The 21,846-nt window shown below is 44.7% G+C and overlaps 1 protein-coding gene across 1 annotated transcript in view; it reads right to left on the reverse strand.

Annotated features, from left to right (window-relative positions):
* LOC147602382 (E3 ubiquitin-protein ligase rnf213-alpha-like) overlaps window positions 1–21,846 on the reverse strand; it is a 68,596-nt gene that overhangs the window by 2,850 nt on the left and 43,900 nt on the right. The window contains exons 36-62 of the mRNA XM_086739553.1: window positions 21,606–21,779; window positions 20,800–20,933; window positions 20,431–20,588; window positions 19,953–20,156; window positions 18,632–18,822; window positions 17,583–17,703; window positions 17,080–17,180; window positions 16,385–16,558; window positions 15,696–15,871; window positions 15,521–15,617; window positions 15,315–15,429; window positions 14,507–14,690; window positions 13,224–13,435; window positions 12,533–12,634; window positions 12,118–12,333; window positions 11,232–11,313; window positions 10,792–10,826; window positions 10,599–10,693; window positions 10,071–10,221; window positions 9,753–9,918; window positions 9,495–9,586; window positions 8,817–9,071; window positions 8,471–8,606; window positions 7,406–7,489; window positions 6,984–7,152; window positions 6,655–6,850; window positions 299–376 (exon numbers count right to left, since the gene is read on the reverse strand). Coding sequence (XP_086595679.1) covers window positions 299–376; window positions 6,655–6,850; window positions 6,984–7,152; window positions 7,406–7,489; window positions 8,471–8,606; window positions 8,817–9,071; window positions 9,495–9,586; window positions 9,753–9,918; window positions 10,071–10,221; window positions 10,599–10,693; window positions 10,792–10,826; window positions 11,232–11,313; window positions 12,118–12,333; window positions 12,533–12,634; window positions 13,224–13,435; window positions 14,507–14,690; window positions 15,315–15,429; window positions 15,521–15,617; window positions 15,696–15,871; window positions 16,385–16,558; window positions 17,080–17,180; window positions 17,583–17,703; window positions 18,632–18,822; window positions 19,953–20,156; window positions 20,431–20,588; window positions 20,800–20,933; window positions 21,606–21,779 — 3,898 coding nt within the window. The remainder of the gene's footprint in view (window positions 1–298; window positions 377–6,654; window positions 6,851–6,983; window positions 7,153–7,405; window positions 7,490–8,470; window positions 8,607–8,816; window positions 9,072–9,494; window positions 9,587–9,752; window positions 9,919–10,070; window positions 10,222–10,598; window positions 10,694–10,791; window positions 10,827–11,231; window positions 11,314–12,117; window positions 12,334–12,532; window positions 12,635–13,223; window positions 13,436–14,506; window positions 14,691–15,314; window positions 15,430–15,520; window positions 15,618–15,695; window positions 15,872–16,384; window positions 16,559–17,079; window positions 17,181–17,582; window positions 17,704–18,631; window positions 18,823–19,952; window positions 20,157–20,430; window positions 20,589–20,799; window positions 20,934–21,605; window positions 21,780–21,846) is intronic.

Here is a 21,846-nt window from a genome sequence, read left to right on the forward strand (position 1 = left end):
CGGTGCTGATCCACCGTGGCAGTGCATGGCATGCTGTGGTCACCATATCCCCTTGGTTTAGACACTTGTACAGATGAGTCCATCTGAGTGAGTTGCCTAGATTCTGTTTAGAGCCAGCAAAGAAAATCGGTTCCTTGTGAGGCTTCATCCTGATTTGGACGTGGGTCTTTTAAGACATCCTGCAAGTGCCATATTTTCCATTGAGCTCTCTGTCCCCTGAGGTGGCTTATTAATAAGCGCTACAAGGCAGAAGAAAGCTTGGATGCAAAAAAAAAAAGATGGTAAGCTTTTGTCATACCTGATGCAGCTGTTCTCTCACTTTTGTTTTTGTGTACTGCAGAGTCTTCATGCTGTTCAGTGCAAAGGATGGAGCAGTCTGGAACAAAATGAGTGGCTATGAAGGCACAAAGTATCACTTGATGCAGGCCAAAGGGGAAGCCCATGACCATGCAGTAATACACAGCTACCCATGTCTTGGCTGCAGGGCCCGTGGCAAAGACAGCCTAATGTAACAGGTATACAGGAGGTGGAAGCAGCGAGTGGCTACCCAATTGGAATACAGAGACATCGCTTGGGATGCAAGGATGGAGTTACGAAAGACAAAGCTCATCTGGAGTTGACACTGCTGAGGGATGTGAAGACCAACAAGAAGATTTTCTACATCAGTACATTGATAGCAAAGGGAAGACCAGACAAAAACTGGGCCCACTGCTCAAGAGGGAAGGATATCTACTGATAAAGAACATGGAAAAGGTACTCATTGAGATACTTGGTGCTTTCTTTGCCTCACTTTTTACTGTAAAGGTCTGCTTTCAGTCCTCTGTGTTTACTGGTGAAGTTTAAAGGAATGTCACAAAAAAGGAGAACCAAATTACAGACTAGTGAGGTAAGTTGCTGTTGTGGCAGCTAAGCACCACAGAGCTGCTCCCTCACTTCCTGCCCTCCTTATCCCCAGTGGGATGGTGAAAAACGAAAGAAAGAATAAGTGAGAAAACAAAACAAGTGATGCAAAGGCAATCACTCACCACTTCCCATGGGTAGACTGATGCCCAGACAGTTCCTGAGCAAAAGATAGCTAACATTCCTAAAACTCCTTTTTCCCTGTTTTATTGCTGAGCATGATGTTATACAGCATGCAATACCTCTTTGGTTAGCTTGGGTCATCTGCCTGACTGTGTCCCCTCCCAGCCTCTTGCAGATCCCCAATCTATTCACTGGGAGAGGGGGCAGAATGAGAAATGGAGAAGGCCTAATGCTGTGCAAATATTGTTCAGCAATAGCTGAAACATTAGTGTGTTATCAGCACTGTTTTGGTCACAAATCTAAAACACAACACCATATGAGCTGCTATGATGAAAATTAACTCAATTTCAACCAGACCTAGTACAGCTGGATACACACAGGTCCATGAGACCAAGTGGAATGCATCCAGTGGTGCTAAGGGAGCTGGCTGATGTCATTAAGATACTTCAGCAATAACTGACATGATATTTCAGCAACTTTGTAGATGACACCAAGCTGGGGAAAGGAGCCGATATGCTGGAGAGCATGTCTGCCATTCAGGGGGATCTCGACAGGCTGGAGAAATGGGCCAACAGTAACCTTATGAAGCTCAACAAAGATAAATGCAAAATCCTGCATCGGAGATGGAACAATCATATGCAACAGCATAGGCTGAGAGCAGACCAGCTCTGGAGCAGCTTTGCAAAAAAGATTTGTTTGTCCCGGTGGACAAGTTGAACATGAGTCAGCAGTGTGCTCTTATGGTGAAAAAGGACATGTGCACACTTGGCTATAGAATCATAGAATCATAGAATCACATGGTTGGATGGGACCTATAAGATCATCTAGTCCAACCGTCTTCCCACTACCATTGCTGCCACAGCTACTAAACCATATCCTGTAGCTTCTCATCAAGCCGCCTCTTGAACACTGCCAGGGACGGAGACTCCACCACCTCCCTGGGCAGGCCGTTCCAGTGCCTTACCACTCTTTGAGAGAAAAAGTTTTTCCTCACGTCCAATCTAAACCTCCTCTGGTACAACTTGTGGCCATTTCCTCGGGTCCTGCTTGTTGCCTGGAAGAAGAGGCCAAACCCCTGCTCATCACAACCTGCCTTCAGGAAGCTATAGAGTGCAATGAGGTCTCCCCTGAGCCTTCTCTTCTCCAGACTAAACAATCCCAACTCTCTCAGCCGCTCCTCATAAGACTTGTGCTCCAGACCCTCACCAACTTTGTTGCCCTTCTCTGGACACATTCCAGGGCTTCAATGTCTTTCTTGTAGTGAGGGGCCCAAAACTGAACACAATACTCAAGGTGCGGCCTCACCAGTGCCAAATACAGGGGGATGATTACCTCCCTGCTCCTGCTGGCCACACTATTTCTAATGCAGGCCAGGATGCCGTTGGCCCTCTTGGCCACCTGGGCACACTGTCGGCTCATGTTCAGCTGAGCATCAACCAACACCCCCAGGTCCCTTTCCTCTTCACAGTCCTCCAGCCACTCAGCTCCGAGCCTATAGCGCTGCATGGGGTTATTGTGGCCAAAGTGCAGGACCCGACACTTGGCCTTGTTGAACCTCATGCCATTCAGCTCAGCCCAGTGATCCAGCCTATCCAGATCCCTCTGAAGGGCCTCCCTACCCTCAGGCAGATCAACACCGCCACCCAACTTGGTGTCATCTGCAAACTTACTGAGGGTACACTCAATCCCCTCGTCTAGGTCATCAATAAAGATATTGAACAAGATGGGCCCAAGTACCGACCCCTGGGGGACACCACTTGTAACAGGCTGCCAGCTGGACTTGACTCCATTAACCACCACCCGCTGGGCACGGCCCCCTAGCCAATTCTTTATCCAAAGAAGGGTATACCTACCCAGTCCACAGGCAGCCAGTTTCCCTAGGAGAATACTGTGAGAGACCGTGTCAAAGGCCTTGCTGAAGTCCAGGTAGACCACATCAACAGCCTTTCCTTCATCCACCAGTCTGGTCACCCAGTCGTAAAAGGAAATGAGGTTGGTCAAGCACGACCTGCCTTTCGTGAACCTGTGCTGGCTGGGCCTGATCCCCTGGATGCCACTCATATGCCGAGTGATCTCACCCAAGATGATTTGCTCCATAACTTTCCCAGGTACTGAGGTCAGGCTGACAGGCCTGTAGTTCCCTGGATCCTCCTTACGGCCCTTCTTGTAGATGGGAGTCACATCGGCAAGCCTCCAGTCCTCCGGGACCTCCCCAGATAACCAGGACCGCTGGTAGATGGCCGAGAGCGGCTCGGCAATCACCCCCACCAACTCCCTTAGCACCCTAGGATGGAGCCCGTCCGGTCCCATGGACTTGTGGCAGTCCAGATGGAGAAGGAGCTCCCTAACTGTCTCCACCTGTACCACAGGGGGTGTACTCGGCCTGGCATCCCAGACTTCCAGATTAGGGCATAAAGTGCCCTGAGGATAACTGATCTGCCTATTAAAGGCAGAAGTAAAGAAGGCGTTGAGGACCTCAGCCTTCTCCTTATCCTCAGTGATCACATTCCCCGCTGCATCAAGTAAAGGGTGTAAATGCTCCTTATTTCTTCTCTTACCACTGATATATTTGTAAAAGGATTTCTTGTTCTCTTTTACTGCAGTGGCCAATCTGAGTTCATGCTGAGCTTTTGCCTTCCTAACTTCCTCCCTGCATACCTTAGAAACTTCTTTGTAATCTCCCCAAGTAGCCTGTCCCTTCTTCCAGAGGACATAGACTCTCTTTTTCTTCCGGAGCCTCAACAATAGTTCCCGGTTCATCCACACCGGTCTTCTTCCCCTACGGCTCGCCTTACAGCATTCAGGAACAGCCTGTTCTTGTGCCTTTAAGATCTCCATCTTGAGGAGCGTCCAGGCTTCCTGGACCCCTTTACCCTTAAGGAGCGACTCCCAAGGGACCCTCGCAACAAGCGTCCTGAACAAGTCAAAGTCCGCCCTCTTGAAGTTCAGGATAGCCGTTCTGCTAGTGATCCTTCTGACATCTCCAAGAACAGAGAATTCTACAATTTCATGGTCGCTCTGCCCAAGACAGTGCCCAACCTTCACGTCTCCCACCAGACCTTCTCTGTTAGTAAAGAGTAGGTCAATCAGGGCACCACCCCTGGTAGGCTCTCGTACCAGCTGCATAAGGAAACTATCTTCCACACCCTCTAGGAACCTTTTGGACTGTTTCCTGTGCGCTGTATGATATTCCCAGCATACATCAGGGAAGTTGAAGTCTCCCACAAGAACGAGTGCTGGCGATCGCGCGACTCGCTCAAGCTGCCCATAGAACGCCTCGTCCTTCTCTTCATCCTGATTAGGCGGTCTATAACAGACCCCCCACCACGATGTCACTCCTACAGGCCTTTCCTCTTATCCTTATCCATAGACACTCAACTGTATCATTCCCAACCCCAAGCTCTTCAACGTCAAAACAGTCTTTAATATAAAGGGCCACACCACCACCCTTCCTTCCTCGTCTATCCCTTCTGAAGAGCTTGTAGCCTTCCATCACAGCACTCCAGTCATGGGAGTGGTCCCACCACGTTTCAGTAATGGCAACCAGGTCATAGTTATCCTGCCGCACAATTGCTTCCAGCTCCTCCTGTTTGTTACTCATGCTGCGTGCATTGGTGTACATGCACTTCAGCCGAGACGGCTGCCTCAGCCCCAGATCGAGCACCATTCCCCTGGGCTCTTCCCTTGAGGGCCTTGTTTTGTCCCCTTCCCCCTTCGTAGCTAGTTTAAAGATCTGTCGATAAACCCCGCCAGCTCCTGTGCTAGGATTCGTTGTCCCCTGTAAGAAAGGTGGGTTCCACAAACAGAAGACAGGCCAGGGGCCGAGTAAACTGCCCCATGATCAAAGAACCCAAAGTTTCTGTCTCGACACCAGCCTCTAAGCCAATTATTAATTAATGGAACTTTCCAAGCCCACTCCGTGCCGCTCGCTGACCCTGAAGGTATAGAACAGAAGATCACTTGAGCTCCTGCTCCTTGAACCAAACGCCCTAAACCCCTGAAATCTCTTTTCATAGTTCGTAGGCTTCTCTGTGCAATTTCATCACTGCCCACTTGAACTATGAGGAGTGGAAAATAATCAGTGGGCCTAACCAGCTGTGGGAGTTTCCGGGTTATGTCTCTGACCCAGGCCCCAGGAAGGCAGCACACCTCCCTATGGGTAGGGTCAGGCCGGCATATTGGGCCCTCTGTCCCTCTCAGAAGGGAGTCACCTACAACTATCACCCTTCTTTCTTTTTTGGAGGAGGCAGTCTTCAAGCGTGATATTAGCAGCAGTGTAGCCAGCAGGATGAGGGAAGTGATTCTTTCCATCTATTCAGCCTTTATCAGACTAAATTTGAATACTGTGTCCAATCTGGGGTTCCTCAGTACAAGAGACATGGACAAATTGAAGTGAGACCAGCAGAGACTAACAAGATGACTGAGGGGATCCAGAACAGTACGCAGGGGATTGTTCACCCTATAACAGATAACTCTATGTGTAGAATCTAATTGATCTTCCACCACTAAAAGGAGGATCACAGTGAGAGCAATAAGGATAAGGGGAAACCAGGGATCTCCTATTTAAGCATGCAGAAAACATTTTCACTGTGAGGGTGCTAAAACATCAGAACAGAGGGGCAGAGAGGTGATGAATCTCTATCCTTGGAGATTTCCAAAATTCAACTGTACAACACCCTGAGCAATCTTCTCTTCCTTTGAAATTAGTCTTACTTGGAGAAAAGAGTTGGACCAGAAACATCCAGAAGTTCCTCCAGCCAAACTCTTTCAGTTTATCTGCAACTGTGTGTTATTTTCTCTGCTTATCCTACTGTACTACTGGACAAGCATGTGGACCTGAATCAATATGTGACAGACATTTCATAATGCCCTTGAAGCCCTTTTCCCCACTCCATTGTGACCAGATTTTCACATTTCACAAATCTCCAGACACCCAGTAGGCCCTTCCTCTGACACAGGAAATAGCTGGGGCAACCAGTGATCAGAGGAGAGCCCCAGGTGAAGTTTATATAACCACCTGAGGGTTATGGGAAGCTTTAAAGCAGCTAAAGGGACTTAGGTACCTAAATTCATTGCTGTTCCGCAAGACTTAATTTTTGAAGTGTATATCTCTGGCCTGCTTTTTCAGATGGAGATAACCATTTGCAAATCTGGTCCCCTGAGAGCTTCTGGAGGAAAGTCAAAGGCTGATGTAAGTAAGTGAAGATGAATACCACAGCAGAAGACTGGCTTCTCCATCATGGTTCAGAGACCAGCATTAGATTCCAGCCCTATATTATGCCCAGGAACTGAACTCTCTTGAGTTTTTTTAAATGGTGTCTGACTCCTCCTTGATTATAAGAAAATCCAGGCCAATCTCCCCCTCAGGCTTTGACAGAAAGGCTCACATTGCCTTTCACAACACCAAGGTTTGCTGAGCACAATGTGGTTTTTGACCACACCACCGTTACCATCCAAGGAGTGCAGATAGATGCAGAGTGGTAGGCTGCCAAATGTACAAGAACCTTCATCTGTGTTTGCTCCAGCTCTGGAGAGGTGAGTATCAGGTGCTGGAAACAAAATCCTACACCCTCCGCAGGCCCAAAGCACTGCAACTTGGCTTGTGCTGAAGGTGCATTGTGCTAAGCTCACCTGAGCTTTGATGATAGGTTTCCCACTGATAAAACGTTGGATCACTTGCCGCTGCAGTGTCTGGAAGTCAAAATGGGTTGTCTTGGTGCCATCTTCCTCGATCATATACTGAGAGTTTGCCAGTGTTGCAATGATCAGATCATTCTCAGTTATCTTCAGCACTGAAGATGGTTTCACTTCTTCTGCAGAGATGTTCCTGGGAGAGAAGAAGTCACCGTTTGCTGTTAAGGATAGTAGCTCCCTTCTTACCTCATGCCACTTTGCAATCAGTGACATGTGCAGCTGTAGACAAGTCCTGATTTGCTCCAGAGGGATGGTTTGAAACATACCGTTGTCTTTCCTTTGTGATTTGTGTAGCTATGTCCACACAACTGTTCTGGAGCTGTATGAGAAGCCTCGTTACAAGGTAACCGATAGAGAGTGGAGTTGGGAGGAGTTTCAGGACAGCAGTGTTGGCATTGATGTCCTCTAGCAACAGGGCTGGAGGGACTCTGACATCTGTAACAAAATGGAGGATTTATCTTCTGCCTCCTGTGGTATTAGGAAGAATTCTCCCAAGGGGGAAACTAAGGCTAGCTTTTGTTAAAATATTTTTTGAGGTTTTAAAATTAGATTTTGTATTTTTTGAAGCACTTCTAATTTGTTTTCAGCTAAAGAGTCAAAACAAAGCAAGCTCAGCAACTGGCATGGGTTCCAGCCTTCATCAATGGCTTAGGAAGGGAAAGTAACAATACCTAGGAAGTCAAAATACCTGAGCACAGTGGTTTCATTCTGATATTGCTCCAGACTTCCTGGATGGTCCCTATAGCTCGGCAGAAAGCTGAACGCTGGTCCGCTTCAGGCACAGAGAGAGGAGAAAAACAGCAATGTCAATGCATGCTCCCAGAAGAAAGCAATAGAAAAAGATTTATTTTTGTCTCCTTGAAGACATAGTTTATGGTGTGCAACTGCTCAGCAAACTCTGTTAGACTGGGCCTTGGTTGCCTTTCACGGTTGTGGCTCCAAGCTTAACCACAGCTTTTTTTTTTTTTTTTTTCCTAGACAATACCGTATCATATCTGGCATTAAGTGGTGCTGAGTCCCAGCTCATGTGCACCATGCTAATATACCTGCTTACAGTCTTAAAAATCTCTCTTGGGTATGTTGCCCATTCATGGGTGAAAGAGCAGGAAACGTCTCTACAAGTTTATGGTGTTCTGCTGGCTATACCTACTCTGAGGGTGGGAGGCAATCTGCCCAAGACACATTCCAAAGTTTCAGAGATCATTCTAATGTCTCAGAGTTCTCTACCTTCTCCCTCAAATCCCAAAGATGGCCATGAAGATGCAGATGACTGAGAGTCACCACTGTGACCTTGTGTCAGGGCCCTGAGGGCACTAATGGACCTAAGCAGCCTGACCTAGAAACTCCACCTCACCCCTTACACATGGGCCAAGGGACACTTGTAAGCTCAGGTCAGAGTTTGAGTTGTAAGCAGCCCTGTCACCTGCTCTCATAACTTATTGACCGGACTTCCTAGGCTCCTCCTGGACGTATGACCTTGCATTGTGTTATGATCACTGAACTGTTGACAGAACCTGGCTCTATCACTATTGCCCCAATAATGTAGGACTGTAGCCTGGTTGCTGCCTGGTCTGCGCTGTGGTTACCCTTAGCTCCTGGCTCATCCTCCCTCATGGAGCAGTCTTGTGTTTGCTGCTCCCTCACAGCTTGCAACAGAAATCACAGATCCTGCTATAACATCAGAGGAGAACATGTGTGTGTTGAGGAGTCGTAGAGGCCAGTTTACTGGGATTAGAATAGGTCCATGTCATACCTGAAAGCTCATGTTGCTCTAGGAACTGTTGTACTGAGTATATTTCCCCTCCATGACTGTTCTGGAAGAAATGGATCAGGGCTTTTTGCAGACTGAAAATGTCAGGCAGGTGTTGGACATGCTGGATGTTTTGGACCTAGAAGGGAAAATTCAGCATGACTTTGCTATCCACACACTTATCTGAGGAATCAGGATTGTTTCTGGCATTGTGTGATATTCAGGAGAACAGCATTATACTGGCAAACAGGGAAATGAGTCAACTTCATGCTCCATTGCCACCAACAATGGTGAATCCACATGGTCCCTGTCTCTGCTTTGAAGGAGGAGGAATGTTTGTATAGCAAACCTTAGATGTGAGCTCCAGAAGAACAGGGTACCAATTTCCTTTGCCTTCTCTGTGTTCTTGCTGAAGGAGATGTATCAGGGTCTGGATGGACATCTTCTGTTCAAATCTCCACATATAGGACAGGCCCATCAATCCAAGGTCTGGCTGGTCTTTGAAAGGAGTCATCTGGCCATAAGCTATTTGTAGGAGCAGGTTGGAGCCCTCAGGATCTTTCATCCTCTGTTCCTTGACGGAAGTAAGGCTCTGCTCCAAGGCCTGTGGAATTTGAAGGCTTGTTAGGAGCTACCTTTCGTTAACAAAGGATTTGGGAGGACTTAAAAGTCTTCTCATGAGGGAAGACAATGGTGGCCCTGACGAAAGGGAAGACACAGTAAAAACTTTGTGTTGAAGAATGAAGCTGGGACAAGAACAAAATTGCCAAGAAGAAACGAACATGGAATTTTCTTGCCCTCCAAGGCATAAAGCCGATTTTTTTTTCTAACAGGGATTTGAATCGGCATATAAAAAGCATCTTGAAAAAGAGGTGATAAACCTGTTTATTGCATGTGGGAATGTCTCAGCTCATTGGATGTGTCTGGGTATTCACCAAGGCTCATGGGGGCTCTGCACCTGGTCCCTAGCAATGGGGTAGTTTGTATATGGGATACCTGGAAACACAGTGACCATTCCCTTGCATACCTGGAAGAACGGCTGAGTCAGGATTTTAAAGCAGGTTTCCCACTGCCTTCGGTCTTCTTGGCTATGCAAAATGTTCAAAGTCATGTTTTGTCCTGTAGGAAATGCAAAGCGAAATAAGGATCCTCTCCCAGTAGACACTGGAGTCTGTGAAGAACAGCTGCAGTTATGGGATGAAAGCCACCTGTTCCAGTTGCCATGTGAAAACCAACCTGATGTAAGCCTGATAATATCCTCCCAATGCGTGGAATGTACCTTTACCTGTTGTACTGTTGTTCAAGTGCTGGAGAAACAGATGGACTGTCACTGTGGCATCCTCTGTGTTTCTGCTAAGTGCCTCTGCTAGGCATTCAATATCTTTTTCAAGGTGATCCCAGAAGAATTTTGCCACATCCTTTGGCTTCTCTGTCATCAGACTCAGAATCGCCTGGAAGACAGGGTGGTTTCTTAATTTAGCTCTCAAGAAAGCTTCCTCCCAGAGTAGGGCAGAAGCTATTCATCATGTGGAAGTTGCAGGTTAAGGGGAGTGGACAGACAGACACGAGGCAAAAGAGAGAAAAGATGCAGTGGCTGTCTCACCTGTTTATCTGTATAGATCCCCAGCAGCATGGACGAATGCAGCAGAGCTCTTGCAAGACAGACAGAGGCAGGAGATAGGTTCCTCTCCAATTCAATTCTCCGTATCAAAGGGCTCCCAAGGATGTATCCTTTTCCTGTTTTATCCTCTGTGCTGTGATAAGGAAATGTAATTAAGTTTGCACTCTCAGTGACTGGGCTCTTCTCATGTAAGTTAACATCGACAGAGACTTGGCCATCACTGGGTCAGAACAAGTGTGAACTTGGGGTGAGATGAGACTTCTGGAAGGGAAGAATTGCTGCTGAAGAAATGCCCTTTCCAGCTGTTTCATGCCACTCATGCTTTCTCTCCTCTCTATTCCCCCTAGTAGGTATTTCCAAGATTTCCTCAAGCAATTGGACCCTGGGTCACAAAGATCTTGCTTTGCCCAGCTACAGTGTTTCCTCTGTGCCCAGAGAGTGGAAAGAGGGTCAAGTGGCCACAGTCCTGTTCATCTCTCTTGGATTGTAGGGCAGGGAGCATCAACTTACATTTCCTTCTTCAAGAAACCGCTCTCAGGTTTGTGATTAATTCCTCCAACTTTGGCACCACATAGGCATTGTTTGACTTCCCCAGGTTTCCCACACTGTAGGTGAAGAAATGACAGCAGTGTAAGATGTAGGGCAGAAAACCTAACAGCAGACAGAAGGCCCTCAGCATCACAAAAAGCCAAAAGACACTTACATTGGTGACAATCCAGTATGATCCACACTGACAAGCTGTGTATAAAAGGGAATTAGATTAATCAGTCAATTGTTTCCCAATCACAAAATCCTCCATGATATAAACACAGCCAGAAATTCACTGAGAGGGCAACAGTCGAAGCCCTTCTCAAGTAAGACCTCCTTCCCATCTACTGGGATCTAGTCTCACAACATGGTTCTCACAGATTTTGCCATAAATGGACCTGGAGTTGCTGCAGCCAAAAGGAAATTGGTAAAGTATTCAACAGATTCACAGAGGTATCTTCAACGAAAGACACCCTTCCCTCCATCCACCTGTTCCTCCTTTCCCTCCATCCCCGGCCAGGCTGTCTCGGGGCACATTTCTAGCAAGTTCCTTGTGTCTGCCATCCACATAGGAGCACCTGGACTGGTGTGAAGTAAAATTTCCCCAGCACTTACTCCAGGGTGTATCATATTGACCGATTTTCCAGTTCTTCTGATCAAAAAGCAGGTCTTCAGGCATGGTGGGAAGGTAGGACCCCTTAGAGAGGAAGCACAAGTGTAAAGAAGGATTTGAGGAATCACATAACCATTTTCCTAGTTTGCTTCTCATCTACTGGGGAAATAACAAGTTCTGGAGATAAACACATTAGGTGTAACTGGGTAAATCAAAAAGCTTGACTAAGACATAGACCAAGGGATGCAGCATTATATCAATTGAGGATACATTGGGAATAGCTGAGCTTACAAGAACAGTGATGGCCAAATTAGCATCTTCATCACATCTTTGGTATCTGCCTACCAAACTGAGGATTCAGAGGGAAGGAGCAGGATCCGGACACAGCCATTGCCTTCATAGCCAAGAGATGAGCAATTCACGTCTCAGTTGCTTTCTGCACTCCTCCAATAACAGGAACAATGTATGCATCATTAGATGCAAAGGGGGACCTCTTCTAGTAAAAAGTTTATCTTTACCTTATGGCTGGCATATTTGTGGTCAGAATTAATTATGGCTAGGATTTGAGCCATACAAGCTCAGTCAACAACTAATATTTGGCAGGCCCCCAGACTCCCTTAGACTCACTGGAGAAAGATGGGCATCTCCAGCAGGCTGTGTCGCCCACAGATCATGATGGACAGTCTCAGTTTGCTCTCAGTGGACTGTCTGGAAGGGAGCAGAAGAACTAGAAGGCTCCATATGGTGTTTGCAACAACCCAGAATACTGCAAACTGACCCAAATCAAATCTGGCTGTAAGCTGACAGAGCTGGTTGTGTAAAAGCAGATCCCAGCCTTGTCAGTGTTATCATGAAGGGAAGTATATGTATCCCAACATTTTGACTTACCTTCATCACATGAGGCTCAAAGCAGATATTTCTGAAAAGCTGAGTAAGAGCACTTTGGGACAGGGCCAGAGTAAAGGCAATGTGAAACACCACTTCCATCAAGACCTTGTCTTTGTGTTTGCACAGAGCATCCATGATCTTCTTAATCTTGTTTTCTAGAGGGTCTTCTGGAAGCAACGGTGTTTGGAGGATATTTGCCATTTGTTTTATGACAGGCTAGAAAAGAAATAGAGCAAACTAGATGGAATCTAAGGAGACCCATAAGGCACCTCTTGACGTGCCTGCTGGTAGGCTTCAAAAGTAATGTTTTATATAAACGTGACGATCCTTTTGTCTCCAACTCAAGAGGAAATTCCTATAGCTTTCTACAAACACCCCAGAGAAATCTTCTGTAAGAGGCACAATGGATACTCACCATCAGCCTCTGGACTTCATGGGGATCTTTGTTTTTAATTTGATTTACTGCTCTGTCTAGCACCGAATACATCAGTGTTATATTTGACCAGGCATCCATATGCTGTGAAATACAGATATAGGTTATGTTATCATAATGAAGATACCACCAACATGTAGAAAGCTATCGCAAGCCCACTGAAGCATTCAGATGGACCCCTCACAAGTGATCATGTTATTTTTGTGTTGTGAATATTACAAACTGTTTTTGCACCTTTAAAAATTTGCATTTGTATGATGGGGCCAAGCTTGGGGTGCTGTAGAGCTATGAGGCCTGAAATCTGTTCTGCTTGAATTTTACCATGCAATTGTTTCATTTCTGCAGTCTTCCAAATACACGAATATGCCTCTCCAGGGAAACAGTCATGTGCTATGTATGCATGAAGGAGGGATGAATTGCTCTCTAGAGTAGCTTATATCTCTCTCCAGACTGCAAGAAAGCCCTCAAGAAGCAATTTTTCATTATTTAAGTTGATTGATTCCTATCCAATCAGCTACATAGGCTGCAATACAAGATGTATTTCACCAGGCAGCGCTCAAGTTAGTCAGCTGTACACCCTCAGAGCTGGCTGCAAAGAAAAGTCTGTGTGCGTCTGTGTGCCTGGGTGGCTTAACTTCAGTGACCTGTAGATGGACTTTTGGAAGATACTCACCTGTGAAATTTCAACCCCTCTAGGTAAAATCCATTTTTCTGCTTCAAGGATCTTCTGCATTAGGATGAATCCATAGTTGTTACAGAGATTTTTAATGAGGAATATTTGAGGCCATGGTGTTTGTACATTTGCCACTAGCTTCTTCATTGCATTTACCAGGTCTCGCTCTTTTTGCTTGTTCCCACCAGGAGACGGTATGTTTGGATCTGCATCTATCAGTGAGATTTCTCATTAGGCTCACTCCCATGCAGTCATACATCATGGATTCTTTCTGCAAGCACACCACCTGCACTCCACACTTTCTCCCCAAGAGTAGAAATATGGCCTGCAATCATACTATTCTGGTCTGCTTAATACCTACAGCATATAGGGAAGTAGAATACTAAGCAGTGAATATGGGGACTGAATGGCCCACTGTTTTCCCACTTTTGGCCCTTATATTACCCCTGGTAAAATTACTTATATTACCCTTAGCTGGGTAATCTTGTCTAGCTTCTATCTTTGGTCAGAGAGGAAAGCTCTCAAAGACTGTCCAGAAGGTAGAGAGCAATCTCATGGCTCTGTTCTAGATAGCTGAGAGAAGTGAGAATCCTCTGGCCTATTTTACATTTTGACCTTATAAGGGATCTTTGGTACTGCTGTTGATTATATGGGTTGAGGTAAGATTGTGATGGTCTCTTTACTCAGACTTACTTCAACATGCTTCAAAATTGACAAAGATTTCTCAGTAGACTAACGAGAGAACTAAGTCACAGCACATGCACCTACCTGTGGACACCTAAATGATTATGATGATACACTGCTGCACACTACTCCTTAAGTCTGGAGAACTATGTATTCAAGGGAAATTCAGGTAAGTTTCTTTTAACTCTGAACAAAAGTTTGATGTTTCAATAATGAGAAAATAAATCAGAACAATGAAAAAGGTTTCAGAGCAAGTTCTAGGTAATATATACATTTTGTGTGCAACATACACATCTTTGGATGCCACTGGTTTATTTAGCAACTTTAACCTCATTCAGTTTCATTCAGTTTCAATATATCAGAATTTAAAAAATATCTAGATTTAAGAGAAACAAATTAGCCCTTCTGATCCTGCATCACCTCTTGAAAATTCAACTGTTAAAGCCCTTAAATTTAGACAAAACTTTGTCTTTTTTATCTTATTGTACTTTTTTCTTTTCCCCAGAAGAAATCTCCTATACTAGCAAATGTTTGCCTTATTCTGAACCTGCTTAGAAGAAAACAGAAATCTTGTGCTTTCTACTAGCAGAAGGACTCACCGCAGAGCACCAATCTGCGAAGTACAGTGGCCACGTGGCTGATGGAGAACCGGAGATGAGCTATGAACTGGAGGGTGTCAATTTTGGAGGCCTCACGTGAGCAGAAAGCAGAAAGGTCTGCAGTAGAGAGGCAGCTTTCAACAAGTTGGTTGATATCATCTTGGGAAGAAGGATACATAAAATCCTGTTCAACAGAAAAAGAAAGAAAGGGATAGTTAAGAGTCCAAAGCTGTCATAGGTTCTGGGTGGTCCCTTCTTCTTTCCTAAGTCTTTTCACCAAGTGCAGACCTCATTTCTGCTGTGATGTATTCTGTGAATCAAAAGTCCCCAGCAATAACCTGCTTTGCAGGTGGACTATTTTTCAAAATCTCTGACATTAACCTCAACTCTGCTTCTCTGGCAGAAGACTGTCTTCTTTGATTCACTTGGTGGAGAATCACATGTTGAACAGATGTGCTTGTGCATATCTGTAGTGCACTAGTTCAAAGTGGAGGAGAGACCAGGGACAGTTCTACTCAGAGTATCAGCTATCCTCAAGGAAGGCTCTCATGGCCTACAAATCAGGTCATGGGCACCCCAGGACTCCAGGAGCTCCAGCTCTGAAATTCAGACTGTACATTGGACCTTATTAACTCAGGCCTGGGTTCTTCCAGACTACGCTTAGGCACATAACCAAGGGAGGTCAGCAGCCTGTTCCAGACAGCCTCAGGAGCCAGCAGGGGGAAAGAGAGGGAGAGTGTTATCTGCAAAGGGCAGGACAGGAAACGATGGTTAGTTTGAGTACATACTCCAGGATACTTGCACTTACCTCCAGACAATGCACCACCATGAAGTAGAAATGGTTCCAGTTCCTTTTGTTGAAGTTTATCTTTTCCTCCATCTCAGAAAGATATTTTTCCAGGTGAACCTTTATGTTGTTCAACCTATGAAAAAAAAAAAAAAAAGACATAGGATGTGAGCATCCATGTAGCCTGTATGGCTCAGTGATCAGGCTAGGAGCTAGCTTGTGCTAACCCATGTCGCAGGAGCAGTTTCAAGAGGGAGGACTTGATTGTTGGACTGGTGTCCATGCACTCTTCAAAAGGTGACAGCTCACTCTTTGACTTGCACACTAAAAATGAAGGATGACATTCATTATTTTTCTTCAGTACAAGACCAAGTCAGGGTCCCAGTGAAGTCATGCTCTTACCCCCTTTTACTGCCTCATGCTCAGGGCTGGATGGCTTGCAGGCCACAAACTGGATCAGCTGAGTGATGACTTCTGGGGATGGTGTGCCTCTGTCTCCCAAGACAGAGGTGGTGACAAACTCCACAAAGAAGGAGTTACATTTCCTCCTGAATTTGTTGTGACATGCCACAGCTTCCCTGTAGGGAGGAATAAAATCAAGATCTACCATCAAAACACAACAAAGCAAAGAAACAATTTCTCTTTTCTGCCTCCCTGAATGTGACCAGGAAACCACATACACCTGGACTGTGCAGAAGAAACACTTTTTAAATAGAGAGGGGAATTAAGACCCAGAAAAGCCACTACAGCATATTTTCTTAAACACTGAGAATAAACTTCTTCCCCTGTACTCTCCCTCTTTCCTATCTCCACTCAAGACAGCTACAGAAAAAAGAAAAATTAATTCTCACATAGTATGCATGCCTAGATAGACTACTTGTTGAGACAGACGTAAAAGGGCTGGAACGATCTCTAGTCACTTCCCGTGAATGCTTTCACCACCAAGGTGCTGCTACACATGGTAAATACTGACATTTCCATGAAGCTCAGGTGTTAATGACAGTTGTGTAGCCTCTGCTCTGGTATGTATTCCAGTATTTTATACAAAGAGATAGAGACTGAAACAAGTTGTTTCACTAGTTACAAGATACCTTGTGGCTGCTGTAGCTGTGGGTGTGTAATCCTCTGGGAAGTTATCCTTGCAGATCTTACACTGCTTGCTTCTCCACCCACGGACGCACTGTGAGCAGAAAATGTGGCCACAGGGCAGCTCTGCTGGGTCAGTGATCTCCAGTAGACAGCTCTTGCAGTCCTTCACACCCTTCCTGAAAGATGCCACCAAAGGAAGACACAACTCAGGGCTGATTTTACACTGGTGCCAGACTTGAGGATGAGCATGGGATACTCATGCCCAACATTTGCTGTGGGTGTCAAAACTGAATGGTCATTTTTAACTAGCCTCACTGGTGAGCAGAGAATAAGGGCAACCTCTGCTAGTTTAATAAGGGGGTGGCTCCACCATGGACCATCCCATCTAAGAGATGTGGCCCCTCATGCTAAGCATGGCTGGGTGAGGGATATGGCCTTATTCACAGTCTCAGTAGGCTTGTGGGTACCTACATAAATTACACCACATTCAATTCCAGAATTGTGTCTGTCATCAGCCAGGCACAACACTGCATGGGAAAGACTTTGCTCCATGGCCTTCTGAGGTTGGGCATTACACATCCTGGTATTAGGAGTCTCCAGAAGGAGTCCTTAAACCTGAGGAGATTCATCCCCATTGACTAGTGACGATCTCACCCCACCTCTTACAAAAACTTTTTTTTTTTTGGCTTAGACTTACACAAGGTACACAGTGTCAGCATTTTGGTTGCATATCTTGAGGACTTTTGTCACCACCTGAAAAGTTTCTGCTGGCTCCAAATTTTGTGTTTCAGTCAGGCGCTGTAGGAAAGAAAGGATGGTGAAAGCTCAATGGAAGTATCTTCTTGGCATATGAAAGAGGAACAATATCAGATGTCAGCACCACAAAATTATAATGAAACACCAAAATCAAACAGACTAGCCAAATATCTTTCTTCATGTAATGCCAGGGATAATTGGCTTGAAATATGTCTTAAGCTTTCAAGGAAACCTTACTTTAATTAAAATTCTGATTTTGGAGGGCTTTCATGATGATTCTGAAATCTCAGTGGTTTTTGTACTGGATAGTGTTTTCCTCTCTTCCCAGTTTTATGCCCTTCCTCAAGCTAGGTTCAGAGGAATCTCTGGAAGATAAGGCTCTTTCCAAACTCTGCTAGTCTCCAAGGCTATAAATTGTCCAAGCAAGCTATACTGAGCACATACATTCCAGGTGAAGATGAACTGCTTCACAAGAAGTCTTAGAAGCTTTGGATCTATCTGTGTCTCATTGTGCAGCAGGTGGTCAAAGAACATGTAGACAATGTTGGTGCAGGTCCACTGGTGTCTGGAAAACACACACACATGGATGTTGAACAGCTTCAAGACTTGCCAGAGAAAGCCACAGATGACCTACTCTACTGTTAGCAATGGTGCAATTTAAAGTGGGAGACTGGCCTACAGACCTCTGAGGTCCTTTCCAACCAAGATTTCTGTGACATGTCCCAGGTACTGTGAGATGATTTAAGAGCACAAGACCTCCTAGGCTAGCTTTGGAGGACTAGACTAAGCAAGGAGAGAAAAATATGACATGGTCCTCTCTATCTCACTTGTTGTAGTGCTCCCAGACCAAACTGAGTTACTGAATCGTTACTGGGTTTTGTCTATGGAGGTTTCTACTACACTATAGCAAGCATCCTGGGCATGATCAAGCATGCAGTCAAACGTTCAGGAAAATAGGTCTTATTGTCAGGAAATGATGGGTGCGTTACCATAGACAAAATGTATAGTTCTTAACATAGCTTTTTGGAGTGATTTTGCTAATGCTTTTGTGATAGTCAGACAATAGAATGAGCAAAGGATTAGGAAGGAGCCAATAGCAATCAGGGATCAAGGTTCTCAAACTAATTACTAAGGCTTCCTAAGGAAAGGATAGATTAAGCTCACAGTGTAGACACCTAGCTCATAAAAGAGGTGAGATAATGCCCCATATATTTATCTGAATTCTTTCAATTAATTGAAACACTGAATTAGGAACTCCAGTGAAAAAGGGTAGGCTATGAGCAACCCTTCTCCACATGCTGTATGTTTAAGCTTCAGTCATTTTAGTTTTAAAGTCTTTTGGTGAGACCTTGCAGAATCTTTTGGCGAGACCTTGCAGAATCTTTTGGCAAACACAGGCCAACAATTTGAAGGAAAAAAAAAATTGGCTTGTCTGAAAGAGGACCTGTTAGTCGAAAGATGAAGATAAGGCTGTTGAGAAGGGTTGGACTTACAATATACTCTTCAGGAGTTCTCTTTTCTTCTGATAAAGATGAATCTGGTAATTGTCCATACTGATCCACTCTATCCAGGGCTTAATGGACTTGACCCTTCTAAGCCATTCTGTACAGGCCTCAAATGACAGAAGATTATCTGTGGGCCGCACCTTCTTCAGGAGAATGTTCAAGGTGTCAAGAGTAACAAACTGAAACTGTATTTAAAAAGAGAGAAGAAAAAAATAGCTTTTATAGCTGACCTAGCCCCGTTGCACCTTGGTGAAAAAAAAAGCTTTGGAGGCGGTGACGCGGAATTCTCTGAAAACCTTAGCTTGGTGCACAGAGCAACAAATACGATAGTAGGAATTTACTAGGTAGGGAAGTGCGAACAGTGTGGAATCCATAATTGTACCACAGTGTAACTCCGTGTTGCACTTGTATTTTGAATACTGTTTGAATACTTGAACCAGAGCACTAGCTTCCCTCCACAGGGAAACTTTCAACTCTAAGCTTCTAAGCTTGTTACCTTCAGTCACCTTGACATTCACACAAGAGAAATAGGTATCTCCAAAGAACAATTCTTCCATTTCACAGAGAGACATTAAGATTGCTGAATGAATTGTTCTTTGGAAACACTTAGATATTCAGGTGGGATGCAGTTGCCCTGTTGTAGGTCTCTGCTGTCAGCTGAAATGCATTTGGATGTCTCAGGCATCTATATGGAGCTGGAAGATAGGGCACAGGACCTACAGGGGACTCATGCCCTACTGCAGCAGGAGTTGGAGGCCAAACAGCATCTGAAATGTCAGTAGATGCTCACTTGTGTGCAACTGAACTGCACCTCTTCCTTCAGTTTTGAGTCACTCTCCACTGCCTCTGTAGCCCATGTTTTCACTAGCAATCACAGGAAATCAGACGACTGTTGCAAATGTAGACATATCCTTGTAGATGTGTAAGCTATAGTGTCTGAATACAGATTTGGACCTCAATCCAGAATTTAAATCGTATGACCATCACCTATAAGGTCTGAGTGTCTAAAAAATATTTTTATACACAGTGCAGATTAAATTATAGACGTTTTGAAGACCAAAAAGTATAAAGGGAAATAAAAAATGGTTAGAGGAAGATAAAGGACAGATCCTTTGGTGGGCAACAAGCTGGATATGACCACTAACTCAGAAACTCCCTAAGACTTACTGGAAAAGACTTCCAAGGAAAGATCCCCTGAAGTCTTGACTCCTTTCTTACATACTTTCACTGGGTATTTGCTAGTGACCATTGTTAGAAACAGGCTGTGCCACTTTTATCTGTGAAATACCACCTGTTCCCTTTTGCTCACCATTTCTGGTGGGTCCTTCTCGTACAATTTTTGCAGCTCACTTTTTAGAGTCTCGTCACTTTTTACTAAGTCAACAAAGAGTTGATACTCCTCTCGTAGGTAGAAATATTCCATATGAAGCCAAACAGGGGAAAAGCTTATCTCCTCCTCTCCCACAGAGAAGCAGAGCTGTTTTGCATTGACTAGGAGAGCTTTTGACAGAATCTGCAGATAAAATAAAAGGTGTTATTTCTGCTCCAAACAAACAGTAGGGGACTGAGGATGGTATTCAGCATCGCTGAAGCATTCCGGTCAAGCTTCTCTATCAAAAAAACTTTTCTTAAGGTGTAATTGAGACTGAGCACCAACAGTTGTTGGGAAGTGTGCAGAACATGAAAAGCTTAATTTTCTCCCCCAGTTCTTGGAACCATAGGTATCTGTAACCCTGTGACTCAAGCCAGTGCCATTTAAAGTTTGTACTCCACCAAACCCCATTTACCTCATAGACAGAAAGATCTTGCCCAGGAAAAGTCATCCTTAGAAAGTCATTAGTGTAACACTGCATCATCTCTGGATTACTGCCATCTGGCATCATCACATTTCTGATCAGCGACTGGAACAATTTGGCTAGTTCCTTCACAGGCATTTTTGGACGACCTAGAGGAAAGGACAGAGATCTCAAGTAATCAGAAAATAGAAGCTGACAGGAAAACAGGAGTGCACAATAGATGTTCTAGGTCATTATGGTTGTGTGGGGAGCAGAAATGCTATGGTTTCTCCTACAAAAACCTTTGACTATTGTGTGCAACTTTGGAGATCAGCTTCCTTGGGTTAAAGAACGATACGTGCTTGAAAAGTCAGATGTTACCTTTCATATTATAGACTCTCTCCCAAAGTTCCTCCAAGTAAGCCTTCAAAACCCAACTGAATGGGAACTGGCAGAACACAGATGTGTTGGGATCTTCAGTCATTGACAACACAGGAATCTTAGCATCTTGTTTCCTTAAAAAGCACAGAATGAAGCAATCACACAATAGGCTCTATGTGTACTGAACCGAAGCATTAGAGAAACCTCTGACTGCCACTGGTATATGTTCTACTTAAAAGGTTAAAAAGCACAGAAAGATATTTTGTAAAAAACTCAGCAACAGTGAAAATAAGGCAGGAGCTGAAAAAAGTTCCAGTCACTAGGAGCTGAAGGTTAAAAAAGACTGCAGCAGGGAAAAGGCAACTGGGTCAGACAACATCTATCTTGTCTCTGACCACATCTGCTGCTCGGAGTAAGCTGACTGTTCAATTAGAACATGATAGTTGGACACTAAATGCATTTTTTGCTGGGGAGGGGATTAATCTGCTCTGACCTTAGGGAATTCAAATTCCAGTTTCTAAATTCTGGACCTATTGTTTCTGACTTTACCCTATGTTAATTATTATTCCAAGAAACTGAAGTTCTTTGCTAATGTTCCTGAGTTGCTGAAGGTTTAAGAGAACAGGAAGGTTCTGATTCAAATGTCATGACACAAAGGACTTATCATGGATAAGTTAGGAGCTGTGTGAGCTTATCTTAACTTCAGACTTGTTGTTTTACCATTTCTTTCTGCAGAGGGTTGCATTATGAAAGCAGGTTTTTATTCTCCTAATCTACATACTTTATTTTTCCACCAAATCTCTTACTTGCTGTTATATTTAATTCTCAAGAATGATTCTTCTCTGAACATCTGAAGCCACATTTCTGAGAGTGGAGACAAGGGAGAGAGATGATCCAAGTTGTTGTTTGCATCCACCACTGCGAGAATCTGAGCAAACAGATTGGCCACGATGTCTTCTAAATGCATCCAGAGCGCATGCCTAGAAGTGATAACATGGCCTGTCAAGTATTTCCTTGTACCTGACCAATCTTCTGTTCATGAGAAAC

Source organism: Chlamydotis macqueenii, chromosome 1 (genome assembly GCF_036417535.1).
Source record: "Chlamydotis macqueenii isolate bChlMac1 chromosome 1, bChlMac1.mat, whole genome shotgun sequence".
In the NCBI taxonomy this organism is placed as follows: Eukaryota; Metazoa; Chordata; class Aves; order Otidiformes; family Otididae; genus Chlamydotis; species Chlamydotis macqueenii.